This window comes from Lissotriton vulgaris, unplaced genomic scaffold (assembly GCF_964263255.1).
Source record: "Lissotriton vulgaris unplaced genomic scaffold, aLisVul1.2 SCAFFOLD_1028, whole genome shotgun sequence".
NCBI classification, from domain to species: Eukaryota; Metazoa; Chordata; class Amphibia; order Caudata; family Salamandridae; genus Lissotriton; species Lissotriton vulgaris.
In genome coordinates this window covers 112,261-134,232 of record NW_028245109.1, presented here as the reverse complement: position 1 = coordinate 134,232, position 21,972 = coordinate 112,261, and the positions used below count along the sequence as shown (strand labels likewise).

General features: G+C 45.5%; 1 protein-coding gene across 1 annotated transcript in view; it reads right to left on the bottom strand.

Annotated features, from left to right (window-relative positions):
• LOC147666535 (lysosome-associated membrane glycoprotein 1-like) overlaps positions 1-21,972 on the bottom strand; it is a 113,954-nt gene that overhangs the window by 17,128 nt on the left and 74,854 nt on the right. The window contains exon 4 of the mRNA XM_086949005.1: positions 17,364-17,534. Coding sequence (XP_086805131.1) covers positions 17,364-17,534 — 171 coding nt within the window. The remainder of the gene's footprint in view (positions 1-17,363; positions 17,535-21,972) is intronic.

Here is a 21,972-nt window from a genome sequence, read left to right as displayed (position 1 = left end):
TTGTATCCGTTGCAGCATACTGAAATAGTGTTTTAAGGACAGCTTGGCCTACCGCAGCTTGCTGCTTGGCTTGCACATCAACACAATAGTGTTCAGTGAATAGCGTATTGTAGACCATGTTGCTGCCTTGCATATGTCCTCTAGTGGTATATTTACTAAGAAAGCCATAGAGGCTTCTAGTTTGCAAGTGGAGTGCGCTCTAGGAGGAACCGTTAGTGTACGTTTTTGCTTTTTGATAGCATATTTGTATACACTTTACAATCCACCTTGCAATTCCTCCTTTAGAGATGGGATTGCCTTTGTGTGGGGGAGAGAAAGATACAAATAGTTGTTTTGTCTTTCTGAAGGATTTAGTCCGGTCTGTGTATTATAACCTCTTCTAACATCTAAGGTGTGTAAAGCCCTTTCTGCAACAGAGTCCGGTTTTTGGAAAAACACTGGTAGCTCTACTGATTGGTTAAGGTGAAGAGGAGTGATAACTTTTGGCAGGAATGTAGGATTTGGCCTAAGAACCACTTTGTTAGGATGTATCTGAAAAAATGGTTCTTGTATTGTGAATGCTTGTATTTCACTAATTCTTCTGAGAGAGGTGATGGCAACAAGGAAAGCAGTTTTCCATGTTAGGAATACTGGAGCAGGTGGTAACCTAGGTGGGATTATTCATTTTAATCCTTCCATAAATGCTTTGATCGCAGGTACTCTAAAGAGATAGAGGTTGTCTATTCTGTAAATAGGCTGCAATTGCTGCCAGATGCAGGCGTATGGAAGAATAAGCTAGATTGGACCTTTGAAGGTATAGAAGGTAGAAAATAATATTTTGGATATAAACATACAGTGGATCAATGTGATTGTTACAATATATTGCAAATCGTTTCCACTTAGCGGCATAACATGCTCTGGTAGTGGGTCTTCTAGCTTCTTTAATTATTTTCATACAGAGGTAGGTTTAAGTAACCAAACTAAGACTTCAGAAGCCAGATCGCCAAATTCAGTTGGCAGCTCTAAATGGTTGATATGGAACTGTTTTTGTTGGTTGTTCCATTGACCTTGTATGGTATAATGCAAGAGATGGGCTCCCCACCCTGTGAGGGATGCATCTGTTGTGAGCACAATCTGTGGAACAGTTCTAGGAACGGCCATCCCTTTGTCTAAATTTTGGTATTTCACCATTGCAGAGAGCGGTATGTACGGCAGTCTACCAACACCAGGTCTGTGAGCTGACCTTGAGCCTGATTGCACTGTTGTGCTAGACATTCTTGTAATGGGCGCATTTGCAGTGTTGCGTGAGGAACTATGAAGATGCAAGACACCATCATGCCTATCAGTCTCATGAACACTCTGGCTTGAAGAGACTGCTGGTGTTGAAAAAGGGAGACTAAGATCTGAATGCTCTGTATCCTTGCTGGACTGGGATGCGCTAGAGCTGTAGATGTGTCTATGGTAGCTCCTAGATATTGATGAACGTGCGAAGGCTCAAGGTGCAACTTGGTGTAGTTTATTGTAAACCCCAAGTCGTGCAATGTTTGAATTGTTTGTTTTGTGTGTTGGACATACTGGTTGAACGATTTTGCTTTTATGAGCCAATCGTCGAGGTAAGGGAAGCCATGTATCTTGTCTTCGGAGATGTGCTGCTACTACTGCTAAGCACTTTGTAAACACTTGTGGTGCTGTTGTGACCCCGAATGGAAGGACTTTGATCCGATAGTGCTGTCCTTGTATGACAAACCTTAGATACTTCCTGTGTGCAGGATGTATAGGAACATGAAAATAGGTGTCCTTTAGGTCTAGTGTTGAAAGAAAGTCTCCCTGCTGTAGTAGTGGGAGTACTTGTTGTAAAGTGATCATGTGAAAATGATCAGATTGTATGTAATGGTTGAGGGGCTTGAGGTCGAGAATTGGTCTTAGTGTCCCGTCCTTCTTGGTAATTAGGAAGTACAGGGAGTAAACTCCTGTTCTCCGTTCCCCTAAAGGAACTACTTTAATAACATCCTTCTGTAGAAGTGCTATAACTTCCTGTTGAAGCAGAGTTATACGTTCTGTGGAAATTAGACGCTGCCTGGGTGGTATGTTGGGGGGGGGGTTGCTGTGAGTTCTAGGCAGTAGCCAAGTTGGATATCTGTCTTACCCACCTGTCTGATGTGATGGAATTCCAGACAGGTAGGAACTGTGATAATCTGCCCCCCACAGGAGTGAAATGCTGTAAGGGAGGCAGAGGGAAGTCACTGTTTGGGATTGGAAGAGGAGCGGTGGTTATTACCTCTACCTCTTCCCTTGTTATTGTTGCCTCTGTATCCTCCTCTAAAGTATCCTTTGTTAGAGGAGGTCTGTGTGTGTGTCTTGAAAGATGATGATGTATCTGTGCCGGTCTGCTTGGAGCCTCCTCTATAAAAGGAGCGGCGAAAAGAATCTCTAGTCTGTGTGGATTGTAATGCACCCATAGACTTAGCTGTGTCCGTGTCTTTCTTCATTTTTTCTAGTGTGATGTCTACTTCCGGCCCGAACAACTGGTTCTGATTGAAGGGTTGGTTCAAGATGGTAGTCTGTACCTCTGGTTTAAAACCTGAAATGCGTAGCCACGCATGACGTCTGAGTAGAACACTAGTATTGACTGCTCTGGATGTGGTGTCAGCTACATCTAGTGCACATTTAATTGAGGCATTGGATATTAATTTGCCTTATTGTAAGAGCTCTGCTGCCTTATCTTAGTATTGATCTGGGAGGTGCTCCATTAGTTTTTCTAATTGGTCGTAGTGGGCTCTGTCATAGCGTGAGAGTAGGGCTTGTGTGTTTGCTATGCGCCATATCTTTAGATTCTTTGTCAGGTGGGGGGGGGGGGGGGGGGTGTCACCAGAAGTCTGGTAATTGGCTCTTTTATGTGCAATAGACACTACCAAAGTCTAGTGGCAGATGTCCCTTAATGTAGACTGGTCTATACTTTTTTTCTATTCTTGGATTTAGCACCCTACATCGTACCGGGTCGTTAAATATGTCTGGAGCATGTTTAATGACTCCTTTGATCATGGGTAGTATTTGCGTAGACCTTTGTGACTGCTCAAATGTATCCAGTAAAATATCCTCATCAATAGCATCAGAGTGCATTGGAACCCCATGGTAAAGGGCAGCTCTATTTAATAGATGATTAAACCCAATACTATCTTCTGGAGGGGAAGGTTTTGTTGGGTAGTACTGAGGATCAGGAATATCTGGCACATTGTGTGGTGGAAAACCATATAGGTAGTCATCCTTAGGATATTCTGGATTGCCATCCTCATCTAAGGGATATGCATGTGGCTCTGGTACATCATTCCTCCCACCTAGATCATACTCCTCGTCAGTGTGGTGTGATGATGCAGGAGATTGAACAGGAGAAGTTACAGGTTCAATATAAGGAGGGATAGGAGATGAAGAAGGTGAAGGAGAGTAAGGGTGCATTGGAGAAGTTGCACAATCCTTTTTCTTGGCAGGAACCACAGGTAAAAGTGGTGTCTCTGCTGGTCTCTTCTTGTAAGGAATTGCTTCCACATGTCCAGTTTTTGGGTTAATATGGAACTTTCTTTGTTTAGGATGTGGTCTAAACCGTTCTTCCTCCTCTACAGCCTTCTTCGGCGTAGATTTTTTTCGGTGCTGATAGGGGTTGTTTTGTGTTTTTTGCTTTAGGAGGAGTTGGAGTCCTGTGGCAAATTTTTCGGTGCAGACGGTTGTTTCGGCTTGGTAGGCTTGTCTGTATCAGGCCTTGGAGTCTTTGGTACCGATGTTGGAGATTTCGGCGTGGAGACAGGTCTCGTTGGCCCTGCGGCGCCGGACTCTGGTTTTCCATCTTTATTTTTGGAACCAGAAGGTTTCAGAGTCTAAGCTTTCGGGTCCGGTACAGTTTTTGGCTTCTGCACCAATGTGTCTTTTGGTTTGGGCACCGAAGGGCGTTTTGGCTTTGGTGTCATAGAGTCCTTCGGTGTCGAAGGATGTTTCGGTGCCAATGGAGGAGGTGGAATTGGCACATGTGGTTTCGTCGGTGCCGAGGCACCGGAAGGCGTAGTCTTTCCTCAGAGCCGAGCCCGAAGGCGGGGCGTTTGAGGGTAGATCTCAGTCTCGACTGGGCCCCATGGGTGGAGTGCCGACTGCTGCCTTTAGCTTGGGTAGTGTATGTTGTGCAGGGGCAAGAGTACTCACGGGCTGCCGAGATGGAATCGAGTCGTCTGAGTCCTCTGCCCCCGAAATGATCTGGTGATCAGGAGAGTCTTCCTCGGCGACGAGTGGAGCCTCGTCCTCGGAGACGTCCTCTCCAATAAATCTCCTCAAAGATGGCCTCCGGTGCTGGCGCTGATCTCTTCATCTCATGTCGACGGGCCCTCCGATCCCGAATGGTCTTCTTCGATCGGAAGGATGCACAGGCTGTGCAGGTCGACTCATCGTGTTCTGGCGATAGACAGAGGTTGCAAACCTCGTGATGGTCGCTATGAGGGAATTTTGCTCAACATACCAGGCATCTCTTGAATGGAGTTCTGTCCATGAGGCGTAGGCCGCACGGCGCCGATAGGCTTAACTGCCCGCGTCGACGCACCGGAATGTAGCTGGTGATGTCGAAAAGTCTATTCGATGTCGAAAATATTTATCTAAAGTTTCACGCTTCGAAATTGCTGAAAAAGTCTTTTCTAGCCGGAGAGAAAAACTTTCATCCGAACCCAGTGGCGGAAAAAAACCATTCTGAGGATGGAGTCGATGACCATGCGCAGTATTGTCCAAGGGAGGAGTCACCCATCTCGTGACTACAAAGACTTCTTCCAAGAAGACAACAACCTGCAATCATCCGAGCCCAACACTAGGTGGTGATCTATTGCAAAAGTGTACGATCTGCAGCTCATATGCCTCGAACATACCATTTAAGATCAATCCCACTCCGTATACGAGCGAGAATCCCACTCCGTATACCACAATCCCACTCCGCATGAGACACAATCCCACTCCGCATGAGACACAATCCCACTCCGCATGAGACACAATCCCACTCCGCATGAGACACAATCCCACTCCGCATGAGACACAATCCCACTCCGCATGAGACACAATCCCACTCCGCATGAGACACAATCCCACTCCGCATGAGACACAATCCCACTCCGCATATGAGACAATCCCACTCCGCATATGAGACAATCCCACTCCGCATATGAGACAATCCCACTCCGCATATGAGACAATCCCACTCCGCATATGAGACAATCCCACTCCGCATATGAGACAATCCCACTCCGCATATGAGACAATCCCACTCCGCATATGAGACAATCCCACTCCGCGTATGAGACAATCCCACTCCGTATGAGACAATCCCACTCCGTATGAGACAATCCCACTCCGTATGAGACAATCCCACTCCGTATGAGACAATCCCACTCCGTATGAGACAATCCCACTCCGTATGAGACAATCCCACTCCGTATGAGACAATCCCACTCCGTATGAGACAATCCCACTCCGTATGAGACAATCCCACTCCGTATGAGACAATCCCACTCCGTATGAGACAATCCCACTCCGTATGAGACAATCCCACTCCGTATGAGACAATCCCACTCCGTATGAGACAATCCCACTCCGTATGAGACAATCCCACTCCGTATGAGACAATCCTACTCCGTATGAGACAATCCCACTCCATGAGACAATCCCACTCCATGAGACAATCCCACTCCATGAGACAATCCCACTCCACATAATTCCAGTACACTTAATACCACATAAATACTATCCACATAATTACACTGCACACCATGCCACTTATTCCACTACACAGATCCAATCCACTCAACACAATTCCACATCAAAACCACATATGTCCACTTGACACCATACACATTCACTCCACTCCAAACAGAAAATGCATAGGTAAAATACATTGTCCTTTACGTCAATAGCTCTAACAAATGCGAGATCAAGTGCACTGTAAATACTGGTTTACCTTCAAATGCGTCCCAGCAGGTCCTGTTCCTGGAGCTGCAAACGTTCACCTGCCCATGTCAGCGCTGTGCTGCCTCGTCCCTTCTCAGAGGGGCAGTGCCCTGAAAAGAATGCTCTTTGAGGGCCACCGACCCCACTCATGTCAGGGTCCTGAGCAGTGCCCTGTGGAGAATGCGCTCTCTGGGGCCCCCACCCTGGTCAGGGTCCTGAGCAGTGCCCTGCCCAGAGGAGAATGCTCTGAGCGCTCCCACCCTTGTCAGGGTCCTGAGCAGTGCCTGGAGGAGAATGCGCTCTCTGGGTCCCCCACCCTTGTCAGTGTCCCGAGCAGTGCCCTGAGGAGAATGCTCTCTCTGGGGCCCCACCCATCTGGGTCCTGAGCAGTACCCTGAGGAGAATGCTCTCTCTGGGGCCCCACCCTTGTCAGGGTCCTGAGAGGCGCCCTGAAGAGAATGCTCTTTGGGGCCCCACCCCAACCTTTGTCAGGGTACTGAGCAGTACCCTGCCCTGAGGAGAATTTGGTCTGAGGCCCCCCCACCCTTGTCAGGGTCCTGGGCAGTACCCTGCCCAGAGAAGAATGCGGTCTCTGAGGGCCCCCACCCTCGTCAGGGTTCTGAGCAGTGCCCTGCCCTGTAAAGCATGCTGTCTGAGGGCCCCCACCCCCATCCTTGTTCGGGCCTTGCTGTGGCTCTGACTGAAGAGAAACAATCTAAGTTGATACTTGGTTTCTCTTCAGTCCTGGGTCCCGCGAGGAGCTCAGAGCAGGCTGCAGACTGCAGGTGCTTTAGAGCAAGAGTGCAAGACACACAGCTCTCTACTGATGAGCTGAGGGGGCCCCCCCTTCATGTACTCAAGACTGGGGACCCTCGCGACAGGGGCTGTGGGGGTGTTTGTTACACTTCTGTTGTGGAGGTATTGTGGAGACCCTCGATTCATGGACGTTTTGTTGCCGGGCGGAAGAAAAACCACACCTCCCAGCACCCGCTGATTGGCCCGGAGGCTACAATCAATCAATCAGGAGTTTGTTAAAGCGCGACTACTCACCCGTGAGGGTCTCAAGGCGCTAGGGGTGGGGTGGGGGGGGCGGTGCAGGTTCCATTCCATCAAGGAGGGGGGTCTGTCGAAGAGCCAGGTTGAGGTTTCTTGCGAAGATGGGGAGCGATGTTGTCTGAGGTGGAGCGGAAGGTCGTTCCATGCTTAGGCCGCGAGGAAGGAGAAGGAGCGGCCTCCCGATCTGGTCTTTCTGGTGCAAGGGACCACAGCGTAGGAAAGCTGGGCTGATCATAGGGTCCTTTGGGGTGCGTGGAATTTGAGTCGGCTGTTCAGGTATGCTGGTCCGGTGCCGTGGAGGGCCTTGTGTGCGTGGGTGAGCTTCTTAAAGGTGATTCTCGCCTCGACGGGGAGCCAGTGGAGTGTGCGCAGGTGCTGGGAGATATGCAGTGTTTTGGCAGGTTGAGACCACTCTTGCGGCGGCGTTCTGGATGTTCTGTAGCTTGCGGATGAGGTTTTTGTTTATTCCGGCGTAGAGTGCGTTGCCGTAGTCGAGTCTGCTGGTGACTAGGGCGTGAGTGACTGTCTTTCGGTGTTCGAGGGGGATCTATTTGAAGGTCTTACGAAGGAGGCGGAGGGTGTGGAAGCAGGAAGATGAGACAGTTGATCTGGCGGTCCATTTTGAGCTCTGAGTCCAGGATGATTCCCAGGTTGCGTGCGTGGTCTGTGGGGGTTGGCGGGTTTCCGAGGGCGGTGGGCCACCAGGTGTCGCTCCAGGCGTCTGGGTTTGGGCCCATGATGAGTACTTCTGTTTTGTTGGTGTTTAGTTGTAGGCAGCTGTTTTTCATCCATTTGGCGACGGCTTCCATGCCTTCTCGAAAGTTGCGTCTGGCGGTGTTGGGCTCATTGGATAGGGAGAGGATGAGCTGGGTGTCGTCTGCGTATGACACGATGTTGAGTCCGTAGGTTCTGACGATGGGGGCAAGTGGAGCCATGTAGATGTTGAAGAGCGTCGGGCTGAGGGAGGAGCCCTGGGGGACTACGCAGGTGGTAGGTGTGGGGTCCGAGAGGAAAGGGGGGAGTCTGACCCGCTGCGTCCTGCCGGAGAGGAAGGAGCAGATCCAGTCGAGGGCCTTGTCCTGGATTCCTGCATCGTAGAGTCTGCGTATTAGGGTGCGGTGGGAGACTGTCGAACGCCGCTGATAGGTCGAGGAGGATGAGGGCTACTGTTTCTCCTTTGTCCAGTAAGGTGCAGATGTCGTCTGTGGCGGCGAGGAGGGCGGTTTCCGTTCTGTGTTTTTTTCTGAAGCCGGATTGGGAGAAGTCGAGGATGTTGTGTTCTTCAATGAATGTGGCGAGTTGGCTCTTGATGGCTTTCTCGATGACTTACGCTGGGAACCGGAGCAGGGAGGCTACCAATGTCATCCACGGGTGCCGGAGTACCATAAATAGCTGAGAGGAGTCCTGCTGTGTGGGATGTGTGCAGGAGCAAGCCCGGGCGAAGACTAGACCAAGAGCAGGCCAGTCTTTGCCTGGAGGAGTCTGAGCTGAGCCCCACCTAGTTTATTGAGAAGCCAGCAGGGCACATCCGGTGGGTAAGTCCCAACATAACTGTGTATTAATTTGTACCTCTTCTTCAAGATTGCTGAATATTTTGGCTATTTTACTGAGCTTGACCTTTGACTACTGGGCTTAAGGTTCCGGGATCCAAAGATACTACCATCAAATTCAAATATAGTACTACTTTGGAATCTTTTTCGGCCGGAGCAGTAGGAGTCATCACCACTGAGATGGACTTGGCTGAACACAGGTTATGATTGGATGTGTGTGTGTGTGTGTGTGTGTGGGGAGGGGTCAGGCATTATACTAGGGGCTGTGTTAACGTATGATCTACAGACTGCCCCTCAAGTCCAGCCAGGTGAGGAGAAAAATCAAAGCGTCTCGAACATCTCTACTGGAATACCCCCAAGACAGAGTTGCATTGGAAATTCATAAATTCCTAATAGTATTCTGCAAGCAAAACGCATTGGAACAGCCAAGGGCCCTAAAGGTCCCTCTTATCCATAATGAAATCAGGATAGCACTGCTAACCAAGAGTTAACGAGTGTTGTAAATATGGATTGGACAACGGTGCTTGGCAAAATTAAAGACATTTTGCAAAGTATTGCCTCCCTGATTGAAATATGGTCTGCACTTGAGTCAGCTGTTAGAGCTGACGAAAAGGATTGAGTCTTTCGAGTAATCAATTAACTTCTTTCACCTTATGGGATCTACTTTTCGGGTGTGAACGCTCAAATTGGTAGAGAGAATGTCAACATCCAGTCCTCAAAGCACTCGATATATGTGTTACGAAGCCACCCCAGCTGCTCTTCCAACCTCTGGTACCTCAGGTATTGCCAGCTCCAAGAAATATGACTGGAGGTGAAAAGTCCTAGTAGAGGTTTACATCGAATGGAGATAGGGTCAGAAGGGGGGGTGCAACGCTAAGAGTCTCCCTGTCAAATTCTACCTCCTGGCTGCTATCCCTATGTAGCAAATTTTGACAGGGGTACTGTGTATTAGTGCTAATACTATAGAATCTACTGTTCAAGTATAAAACAAAAGTATGCCATTGGTTATCTAAAAATGCTCACTTCAACGGCAAACACTAGGATGAAATGTTATTTGTTAGGACGTTTGGGTGGATCGAACCAATGTCCAAAACCCTATAGGGGATTGTGTTGTAATCAACTGTAGGTCTCCTCTTTTGGCTAAGCGATTAATTGAAAGCTCCAATTCATTGCCTATTCTGGATATAGGTATTTATATTTTCTGCTCTTTTTTTCTAATATATGCCTACAGCCCAATCTTTCAATGGGGGCAGCAAACAAAATTATCTCCTAGACAACAGCCTATCTACTGCAGATAGATTTCTCCCCTTGACTGACTAAGACCAAAATGACTGACTCCAGGGCATTCCCCTCTGCTGTCTTAACTATGGGCCCCCTTAGCTTGGCTGAACGGAGTACTAGTAAATTATCCATCAAGACTACACCCTTTAGTGGGCTGGGACCATGCGGAGGGTCCTTAGCTGGAATATTGATGGCATAAAAGATAAGATGGTGGACCCTGAATGGCTCAATTTTGTCATTCAGTTTGACGTAATTATGGTCCAGGAAACCTGGGCCCAAGAGCCGGTTTGCTGGGATTGCTATAAAAGCTTCAATGTGGCAGCGACCCCCTCCCCTGGGCATAGGCTGCATGATGCGCTAACCACTGTGGTTCGTCTTTTCAAGCAATTAAGTACCATTCAAGTTTCCTTGAGCCACAATGGGATTCAGATCTTACGGCTGATTGTCTATCTTTTCCTGGGGAATTTTTATAATCCTAGCAGCGATCCTGGGTGTCAGATTGAGGTTCTTTTCGAAGTAGTAACTATTCTAGAAGCTTGATCATATGACCATTTTAAATCTTACGTAGGTTTCCAAAAAAAAGGGGAGTGATTCTGTTGTGGACCTGAGAGGCTGGAATCAGTTATGCAGTACATTGAGTACCTCTCGGACCATTGATTATCCAATATTTTCACTTCGCAGGCTTCTTATGGATACGTCCGAATAGGTTTACATAGTACCATAACATTCTTCAATTCATTTTCAACAATGAGTCCTTTTCCCCAAAAATCACTACAATTTAGGCAAATTGTCTTTTTAACATTGCATATTTACTTCGTTCTTTTTTGTTTACGTTTTTCTCGTTTGAGTCACACAATCATTGTGATAGTTTTTTCAGAATTGCTGCCTTTTTCTGCAATTACTACACATAAAAGCCTTGTATACAGTGCATACAAAAATCCTGAAAATTTACAAACAGTACATAAACAAATTATTGTGAACTTAAACAGGCCTACTATAGACTATAGTAGACTTTCCAAGTGAGGAATTATAGTTCACATTTGTGCAGAGGTTCAAATGGTGGGCCCATGAGCCTTGTAAGGACAATTTTTTAGATAACACTGGCGAGAGTGGAACTCTAGGGGGATTTATTCTTTTAAGGCCTTCCATAAAAGCTTTAATAGCGGGTACTCAAAACAAAGACAAGTGTAGTCTGTTTTGGAGATAAGCTGCTAATGCAGCTAGATGTAGTCTTATAGATGGGTATGCTACATTACAGCGTTTTAGGTGTAATAGATAGCAGATAACGTTTTGAGGGGAAGCATCTAATGGATTGATTTTATTGGTTGTACAGTAAATTACAAACAGTTTTCACTTTGCTGCGTAGCATGCCCTGGTAGTAGGAAGTCTTGCCTTTTAATGATCTTCATGCAGTCTAGCAGGAGATGAAGGTAGGCAAACTTTAAGACTTCAGGTACCAGATTGCCAGGTAGAGTTGATTGGGATCTGGATGCCTCATCTCTCCATGGTTCGGAGTGAGAAATTTGGGAGAGGGGTGTAGTTTTTGCTGAAGAACTACTGACATTTCCAATAGTGTTGTGAACCAGGGTTGTCGAGCCCATGTGGGAGCAACCAGGATTAGTGTGAGAATGCTGTTTGAGCTTCCGAACCACTCATGGAATGAGAGGGAGAGGCGGAAAAGAGTAAGCAAGTTTCCCTGACCAGTTAATCCATATCTCATTGCCTTGGGACAATGGGTGTGGATACCTGGACGTCAGGTTGGGCATTTTACATTTGTGTGTGGCGAACAGATCTATTTCTGGGGAGCCCCATATTTTAAAGAATACAAGAAGAACTTGAGGATAAAGTTCCCATTCGTGGACCTGTTGTTGTTGACGACTGAGCAGATCTGCGATGTGATTGTGCACTCCTGGGAGGTGTTCTGCTAGGAGATATAGGTTTTGTGGGATGGCCCATCTCCAAATGCGTTGAGTTAAGTGTGAAAGTTGTAGAGAATTTGTTCCGCTCTGCATTTGTATGTAGTACATTGCTGTCATGTTGTCGGTACGAACTAAGACAGCTTTGCGTACTAGACTGAATTGAAAGGATTTCAATGCCAGAAATATTACAAGTAATTCCAGGTGGTTTATGTGGAATTGTTTTTGCTTTCTAGTCCATATGCCTTGGATGGTAAGGTTTTGGAGATGAGCTCCCCAGCCAATGAGTCTGGTAGCACAATCTGTGGAACCGGGTCGAGGAACAGCCACCCCTTGAAAAGGTTTTGTGCGTTCCACTAGTGTAGAGAGCGATCTGTGCGGCTGTCCTCCAACACCAGATCTGTTAGCTGACCTTGAGCCTGGTTCCAATGGTGTGCAAAGCATTCCTGTAGAGGACGCATATGGAGTCTTGCATAAGGGACGATTAGAATGCAAGAAACAATCATCCTGTTCAATTTCATGAACACTCGAGATGGCATTGAGTGTTGAGGCTGAAATTGTGATATTGGAGCCTGTATGTGGTGTATTCTGACTGGATTGGGGTATGCTAGAGCTTTGGAAGGGTCTATTGTAGCTCAGATACATGTGTGTGTTGGATGGTTGGAGGTGGGGCTTGGTGAAGTTTACAGTGAATCCAAAGTCGTGAAGCAACTGAATTGTTTTGCGGGTGTGGTGAACGCCGCTGTTGTGTGACTTGGCTTTTATGAGCCAGCCGTCCAGGTATGGGAACACATGTATGTGTTTTCTTAAGTGAGCTGCAACTACTGCGTGGCACTTGGTGAAGACTGGGTGCTGTGGTCACCTCGAACGGGAGGACTTTGAACTGGTAGTGTTGACCGTTAACCAGGAACCAGAGATATTTTCTGTGAGCTGGATGAATGGGAATATGGAAGTAGGTGCCCTTTAAATTCAGAGTGGAAAGAAAGTCTCCTTGTTGAAGCAATGGGAGCACCTGTTGGAGGGTGACCATGTGAAAGTGATCTGACTGAATATAGAGATTTAGTGTTCTGAGGTCCAGTATTGGCCTTAGAGAGCCATACTTTTTTGGAATCAGGAAATATAGTGAATAGAACCCCTGTGCCCTGATAAGGCAAGGGGACTTGCTCTATATCATGTTTTTGTAACAGGGAGAGAACCTCTTGTTTTAGGAGGGTCAGACGTTCTGATGACATTGGACGATGCTTGGGAGGAATATTTGGGGAAGCGGAGGTGAGTTCTAGGCAATAACCACACTGGATAATTTGTCTTACCCACTTGTCTGTTGTGATGAAGTTCTAGATAGGTAGGAACTGTGAGATACGTCCCCCGACAGGAGTGGAATGGTTGGGGGAAGGGAAGTCACTGCTTGGTGGTAGGGGAATTGCGGGTGTTACCTCTGGCTCTTCCCCTATAATTGTTCCCTCTTGATTTTGTAAGATAGGGGATTTTCTGATATTGTTTTGGAGCCACCCCTGTAAAAGGAGTGGCGAAAGGAACCCCTGTTGGAAGGGAGTTGCTAGGTCCCCATGGACTTCGCAATCTCTGTATCTTTCTTCATTGTTTCCAATGAAGTATCAACTGTAGGTCCAAAAAGATGCGCTTGATCAAAGGGCTGATTGAGTATGGTGGTTTGTATGGTGGTTTGAACTTCTTGCTTGAATCCGGAGGTTCGAAGCCAAGCGTGTCGACTCAGTAATATGCTGGTGTTAATAGCACAGGATGCTGTATCAGCTGCATCTAGGGCGCATTTTATGGACGGGTTAGTAATCAGTTTGCCTACTTGAATGAGTTAATTGGCCAGGTTTTTGTGTTTGTTTGGTAAAATCTGCATCAGTTTTTCCAGCTCGTCATAGTGCGCTCTGTCATAGCGCGCTAGGAGAGCTTGGGCATTGGAGATGCGCCAATGGTTAGCCTGTGACGCAATTTTCCCTGAAGCGTCTAAGCTTTGACTCCTTGTCAGGAGGAGGGGCGTCTCCTGTAGCCTGGGAATTCGCACTTGTGTGCATTAGACACAACAAGAGAGTAAAAGTATCTGGCCTTTGATGTACACTGGGCCTGTAAGAGCTGCTTTATATTTTTTATTCACCCTTGGTGTAAGTATTCGGGCTCTAACAGGGTCTTTAAATACTTCTGTGGTGTGTTTTAACATAGGCAGGGTGTGGGTGGATTTCTGTGAGGGTGCGAATGGTTCTACTAAGAAGTCCTCTTCTAGGGGATCAGTGTGAAGTTCCACCCCATGGTAGTGAGCAGCCCTATTGATAAGTTGTGCAAACCCAATGTTCTTATCAGGTGATGATGGCCTGGAGGGATACAGATAAGGGTCATTGTCGAGATCTGGATCTTCATTATAGTCATCCCATGGGTCTGGGTCCTGTTGTATGTTATGGTCATCATCATCATCCCCTAGTGTATCTGTATCATTACCACCACCACCATCTTGTGGCACAGGTGAGTGTGTAGGTGATGGTGAGTTAGCTAGTGAGATGAATAAGTTAGGATCAGGAGGAGGAGGAGAAGGAGGTATCTAATGGGGAGAAGGGTTAGTTTCCATGTCCTTGCATTTGAGAGGTATGGGAGGATCCTCTGGAAGGTCTAGGATCCGTTTCTTAGGAGGTTTGGTGAGAAGTTTGCCAGTTTCGGGGACAATATGCAGTGTTTTCTGCTTTGGATCCGAAGATTCTAGAAGAGAATGTTCTTTGAGTGGTGTCTTGTTTCGGCGCCGGCAGGTTGGCTGTAGTGTTCTTTAACAGGCTTAAGCTGTGACTGTTTAGTAGGTGTTTACAGCTCCGAAATCTTTGGTGAGGGAGTTTTGGGATCCAAAATGTTCTTCAGTGCCAAAGCTTTTGATTTGTCCTGCTTCGGCTCTGAAGCTTTCAGTTTGCCCTGTTTCAGCTCCGAAGCTTTGTCTTTTGGTGGCTTCGGAGCCGGGGTTTTCGGCGTCGAAGTGTCTTCGGTGCCGACAATGAAATGTGGAGCACCGGCTTGGTTTTAAGTTTTGGTGCCGAAGGTGTATGTTTGGTGCTGGAATGGGGCAGGCTTGTGTTTCGGTTTCATAGCCAGGCCAGAGCGTGGGGCATCTGAAGTCTGTATGAACACGGTGTGGACCTGAGCCAGAGGGCGAAGGTATTACTGGAGCCTTAGGTTTGGGTTTGGTGGCAGGCTGGGTAGTAGTACTCCCTGACCGCTGAGCTGGGGTGAAGGTCTGCTCGTCTTACTCTGAGTCGTCGGCTTCGGAGACAGAGATATCCTCTTCTGGAGGTTCAAAGTCCTGGATGGACTGTGGAATCTGCTTCGAAGATGTCTGGAATTGAGCTGCTGCTGCGGGACATTTCATGTCGTCGAGCCAGATTATCACAGATGGTTTTCTTCTACCGGCCTCGCAGTGTTTTTCCTTGTGGTGGGGGGGAAGAGGCAGAGGTTACACACTTCGTGTAAGTCTGTGTGTGGGAATTAAGCGCCACACCTGGGGCATCTTTTAAATGGAGTCCGTTCCATCAACTGCCGTTGCAGTTGGTGCGGCTAGGCCCAACGGCCCGCGTCGAAGTTCTTGGTCGAAGATTTTTGAAGTTGGAGGATGCGCTTTGAAAGTGGAACTTGATTGCGTCGAAGGGGGTTCGAAGACGATACAGACCCGGAGCGCAGGAAATCCCATCCGAACTCGATGGCGGAAAATAATTAGCTGGGGATGGAGTCGATGCCCATCCTTTAAGGAGGAGTCACCTATCTTGTGACTACAAAGACTTCTTCGAACAAAAACAAACAGCAAACATCGGAGTCCAACATCAGATGGCGATCTATGCACAGTATATGATCTACAGCTCATATGCCTTGAACAAATAGTTTCAGGGAGAGAGGCAGGAGTCTATCTGCAGCTAAAAACGTTTAAGATGGACACTGTCAGCACAGCACAAAGGAGACAACCATGTTGTGGTGCATGGACATGTGCAATCCAGTGGTTGTTCGCATACAACCTGCTACATATATAAAACCACAGATACAACAGGTTATAGGCACCCTTAAAGCATGTGCTAGGCAGGAAGGCCAAGGACCAGTTACAAGGGTCTAACTGACCTTTTACAATGGTAACCAGTCCAACACTTACAGGGGTTCAGGAAACAAAGGCTTTGAAACTATCAAACAATGTACACGCATGCAAGTCAGTGAGCACTCTCATAAAAGGGTTGGGTGTCCCTGCACATCAGAAACATGCTTATCAAGGACAAAAAGACACAATAAGAGGGCACCTCCAGTAGAACTGTAGGCTATTCATATTTGCAGGATGGAAGGGGGGTGGAGAAGTAATATCCAGCAACATGCAAAGGGTATTTGTACTAAAATTTCGCAACAGGATTGAGAGCCGACATCAACTTGGCAACATACCCTTACAAACACTTCGCTAAAAGTGTTAAGACTGCTCTAAAGGGAGCACTCCCGCTGTGCACTATGGTTAGCCTCCAAGCCAGATGTTTGAATCCTGGCATAACTCAACCTCTTTCTTCAGAGAGTGACAGACTGTATGACAGAAGTTCAAAAACAGTAACTACACAATTCCAGATGTGATAACAAGAGCTAGACAGAAGAAGTCTGTTACATCAGAAAACTCAATCCACAGTTTGTTAGAAGTCAATATCTTGAAGGCATTTTTATCAGTCCCCTGGATCTTCAGTTTGTATTTCCAATATAGGCACAAAATTGATGATCTTTGAGGATTTTACTTGGTTTACTATCAACAACTGCACACTGGAGTCAATTTGCATCAACAAACCCATCAACTGTGTTAAAGCTTAATCCCTCAACTATAACCAAGAAGCAGGAATTCAAGTGGTCCACCGATGCTATCAGCAGATGGAGATGGAGACCTTTAAAACCTTTACTGTAACGGGCATGTGCACACAAATCTCAAGCTAGACTTGAACAAATACAAATGAAACAAATTGTTAAAAAGTAGAATATCTAGGTCTTGTTAATAATGAAGATGAGAAAAGGGGGTATATGGGCACTTTTTTGTTTGTTTTACAAATGCTCTCACTAGCACGCTAGCAAAAGATAAAGATAGAGCCTATAGGATGTGCATGACTATGTTCAAGATAGTTGCTCTACATATCATCGACAAGAGATTATTCACCTGCAACAGCACTGTCTCTAATGACATTTCAAAAATAAAACAAGTTCCCAAATGAACAAACAAAACTGATACAAGCAATGGGAAACTGGCACTGTAAAAATAAGCATATTTAGAATAAAAACAGTGAATCATTGCTTTGTTTCCTTCTTAACAAACATCAGCAGAATCCAAAGGAGTTAAAGATGCCAAGTAAAACAACTGTAGTAGATGGGGACAATGGCAGCCACATACAGCAAGGACATGTTGGTGAGTTTACTAGGAGAAAAACTTCATTCCATTGTGTTATCGACCAACAGAAGAAAGAATATTAAAGGTTGTTTAGACAAGAAATAACGAGAAGCAGTTTCCTATAAATAACAATACAGATTTAAACCAAACTAAAATCTGAGAATACAGATATATTAAAAAATAGAAGTAAAACATATTTCAGGTTTCAGAAACTTAACTAACCTGCTCCAAATTTCCCACCATCAACGTTGTATGCCTGGACTTGAAGGTTGACAGTATTAATTGAAAATTCTTTTGAGATCTTAAGGGTCTCTTCAGCTTTACACTTGTAGGAGTGCCCAAGAGCAGCTTTTAGGTAGAAAGTTGATCCATTTGTAGTGGCAAATTTCGAAGCTGTACAAAAAGAGTTAACATTAAGATGGGACTCTTAGAAAATGATCATATATGTAATTAGTCATACACTTCTGCACAATTAGAGGTGTGATCTCCAATATACACTGAAAAATTACAAAGGGATTAAATAGCAATTCTTTTAGAGAAATATCCTAGATTTTGCTCTCTCAAAGCTATGTTTCGCCTGATTAAGTTTAGACTAATAAAGTCAGTTAAACAATAAATCACATTAACTAATGTAAAGATTCATCATAAAGAAGTTTTTTTAAACCGACCAAAAAAATACCAGCAGCCACGTCTAGAAAGTGCACTTCACTCAGTTATTGCTGCTGCTCGGAAAAATACATATTTGTAAATAATTACGTAAAGACTCACGAATTGCCTATGCTTAATTAAAAATTGCAGCAAAAACAGGGCAGGTTTACATTTGGTAAAACAGAATCGTTTTGGAAGAGGCCATAAAATAGTTTAGAAGAAATACAATAAGACTTGAAGAAAAAAAAGATAAAATGCCGAAGTGTGTGTTCTGAATGGCCATCGCAGGGGCATGTGCAAATACTAGCACTGCTATATTGTCCAGGGGTAAACAAATCTGGAAGCAAATAACACCTAAACTGAGCCCTACCCCGATGGGCAACCACTTTAACAGGGAGGGCTCAGTTCCCAGAGTAATTTGAGATTAAACATAGTCAGAGTATTTTACCATTTCCTATCTTTCCATTTCCATGCGTATTTTATCCCAAAACAAAAGCTTCTCTTTTAGCCTGTTTTATGGATAGCGAATGTATTGTCAAAAAACAGTTTGACATCACCAAACTTTGCAGTTAAATTAACACATGACAGCCATGAAATGTTAAGGCACTTAGCACAGGTTAAGCAATCACTTATGATAAGCCGATTAAAATTAGCTTAAGGATCTCAGTACTCTGATAACCGATTCACATACTGGAGAGCTCTTCCTAGGGAGTTCATCACAACAGAAATATAGGGTTTTCTAACCGGGTAATCCTGGTCTATACTTAAAGCACTCTGTTTGATGAACATGTTCATTGACTATCTTGAAGGATAATGATCTCATTCCATGATCATGCCTATATTAACAGGGTTTTCTTTCAAATTTTTTAATTCGACCTAATGTCTCACTTACTTGCCCCCCCCTCCCCCTCCATAAGGATAATGTTACTTACCCAGTAAACATTTATTCTTGGCATGTAGAGCTGTAAATGCACATGCTTTGCATGCTCCTGCCATCTAGTGTTGGGTCTGGATGTTTGCAAGTTGTTTTTCTTCAAAACAGTATTTCCAGTCACGAGGTAAGGGGACTCTCAGTGATAGTGCGCATGGGCATAGACTCAATTGTTAGATTGTTTTCCGGCAGAGGGTGAGAATGGAGTTAGTAAGTGTATGAATAGAGATGTCAATGCGTATGTATGTATGTAAAGAGAACTGCAACAACTACAGGTTCTGGGGAGGCGGGTGGGCACATGTGAATCTACAGCTCTACATGCCAAGAACAGATGCTTCCTGGGTAAGTAACATTATCCGTTCGAGGCACGTGGGCTGTAGATCACATGCTTTGCATAGACTATACAGCAGTATACTCCCAAAGCAGTGGCTAACCTGTAGCTGTTGCAGTTGTCTCAGTGTTTTAAGTACTGCCTGGCCTACATTAGCTTGCTGCCTCGCTAACACATCTACACAATAATACTTGGTGAATATGTGCGGTGTAGATCATGTTGCTGCCTTACAAATTTCAACTAAATGAATATTCCCCAAAAAAGCCATAATAGCCCCTATCTTGCAAGTGAAATGCACTCTAGGGAGTATTTTCAACGTTCTTTTCGCTTTTATATAACATGTTTGGATACATTTCACAATCCATCTTGCTATGTCGGCTTTAAAATGGGATTGGCTTTGTGTGGTGGTGAAAAAGTAACAAAATGTTGCTTTGTTTTACACAATTCTTGTGTTTTTTCAACGTAATATAGTAAAGTTCTTCTAACATCAAGTCTACAGAATCAGGTTGAGGAAAGAACATAGGTAACTCAACTGATTGATATGAATGGCAGACACTACTTTAGGAGGAAATTGAGGATTGTTTCAAAGAACTACTCTGTCCTTATGCAACTGAAAGAGGGGCTCTTGCATAGTTAATCATGGAGTTCACCAACTCTCCTCAGTGAGGTCATTGCTATGAGGAAAGCAACTTTCCATGATAGGAATTTTAACTAACATCTGCGCATTGGTTCAAACAGTGGACCCAAAAGTCTTTTATTCCTTCCATAAAGGCTTTACTCACTAGTACTCTGAATGGAGATACGTGTGGTCTGTTTAGTAAGTATGCAGCTACTGCTGCTAGATTCAATTGAATGGATGTGTAGGCTAGTCCAGATTGCTGTAAATGTAACAAGTGACAGATGACGTTCTGTACAGAAGCATCAAGAGGATTGTTATTGTTACAATAGATAACAAAATGTTTCCATTTTGCTGCATAACATGCCCTAGTAGTAGGCTTTCTAGCCTCTTAGGATATTCATACAGTGTGGTGGTAATTGTAAAAACCAAACTATGACTTCAGGAGCCAGATCGTTAAATTGAGTTCCTTGGGATTTGGATGCCCGATTCCTCCATGGCTCTGAGTGAGGAGACTGGAGGAGTGATGCATCTTTTGGTGTGTAACTGCTGACCGCTCCAACAAGGTGGTGAACCATGGTTGACGTACCCATGTGGAATCCATGAGAATCTGTATGAGTTATTTGTCTGAGCTTCCGAACTGCCAACGGAATGAGTGGGAGAGGAGAAAAAGCATTAGCAAATATCCCTGACCAGTTCATTCATAGGGCATTGCCTGTGGAGAGTCAGTGTGGGAACCTGGAGGTGAAGCTTGGGCATTTTGCTTTGTGGCAAACAGGTCTGTGAGAAAAACCTAATTCCTGAAAGTATGGATGGAGAACCTGAGGGTGAAGTTCCCACTCGTGTATTTGCTTTCTGTCTGCTGAGAAGGTCTGCAATGTGATGGTTTATTCCTGGGAAATGCTCTGCCAGGAGATACATCTTGTGGTGCATAGCCCATTTCCAAATGGCTTGTGCTAGGCGTGACAGTTGGAGATAGTTTCTCCCCCCTGTTTTTCTATGTAGTACACAGTCCTACTCAGCACGGACAACATGAAAGCTATGAGAAGAGTTTGAAAAGGTCAGAGCGCAAGAAACACTGCTAGATGTTCTAGATGATTTATATGAAGCCTTTTGTGCTTTAGACTACATAATCCTTGGATAGTGTGATTGGGCAAGTGAGCACCCCAACAAATGAGGATGCATCGGCTGTTAGCACAGTCTGTGGAACAGGGTCGATGAAGAGCCGCCCTCTGGATACATTTTGTGGGTTCCACCACTGCAGAGAGCGATGAGTGCAGCTGTCTACCAACACTAGATCAGTAAATTGGCCCTGCGACTGGTTCCACCGACTTGCTAAGCATTCTTGGAGGGGACGCATGTGAAGTCTTGCATGGGGAACAAATACTATGCAAGAAGCCATCATTCCTAGCAATTGCATGAACACTTGCTGGTAATGATTGGTTGGACTGAAACGGAGTAGGACGAGACTGAATACTGAGAATTCTGGCTGTATTGGGAGAGGCTAGAGCTCTTGAAGGGTCTATGGTGGCTCCCAGGTAAGTCTGTATGCTGGAAGGCTGCAAATGGAACTTCAGGGCATTCACTAAACCCTAGTTGGTGTAGCAACTGGATTGTGGCTTGAGTGTGTTGGGAGACACTTCTAGTAAGCGCTGCCTTTAATGAGCCAGTCGTCCAAGTATGGGAATACATGGATGAACTGTTCTCAGATGGGCTGCGAATACTGCCAGGCATGTGGTAAATACTCTGGGCGCAGTGGTGACTCCAAACGGTAGTACTTTGAATTGGTAATGTTGCCCTGCTATCACAAATCTGAGGTATTTGCGATGAGAAGGGTGAATTGAATGTGGAAATATGAGTCCAAGTCTGGAGTAGACATGAAGTCGTCCTGCTGTACGAGTGGGAGCATTTGTTGAAGTTTCACCATGTGGAAATGTTCTGACAGTATGTAAAGGTTTAGTTCTCTGAGATCCGGAATAAGTCTCAAAGAGCTGTCCTTTAGGGAATTAAAAAATACAAGGAGTATACTCCGGACCCTTGATACTGTAACGGTACAGGCTCCTTTTAGCAAAAGATTGTGCTTCTTGTTTGAGCAGGTCCAAATGTTCCGGTGACATTTTGTAAGAACGAGGTGGAATGTTTGGAGGGTTGGTGGTAAGCTCCAGGCAATAACCATGGAGGATAATTCCTAACCCCCATTTGTCTGTAGTTATAGACCGCCAAATGGGAGAAATTGATGCAGTCTTCCCCCGACAGGTGTGGTATAGTCGGGAGAAGTCATTGTTTATTTGGGGAAGGGGAATTG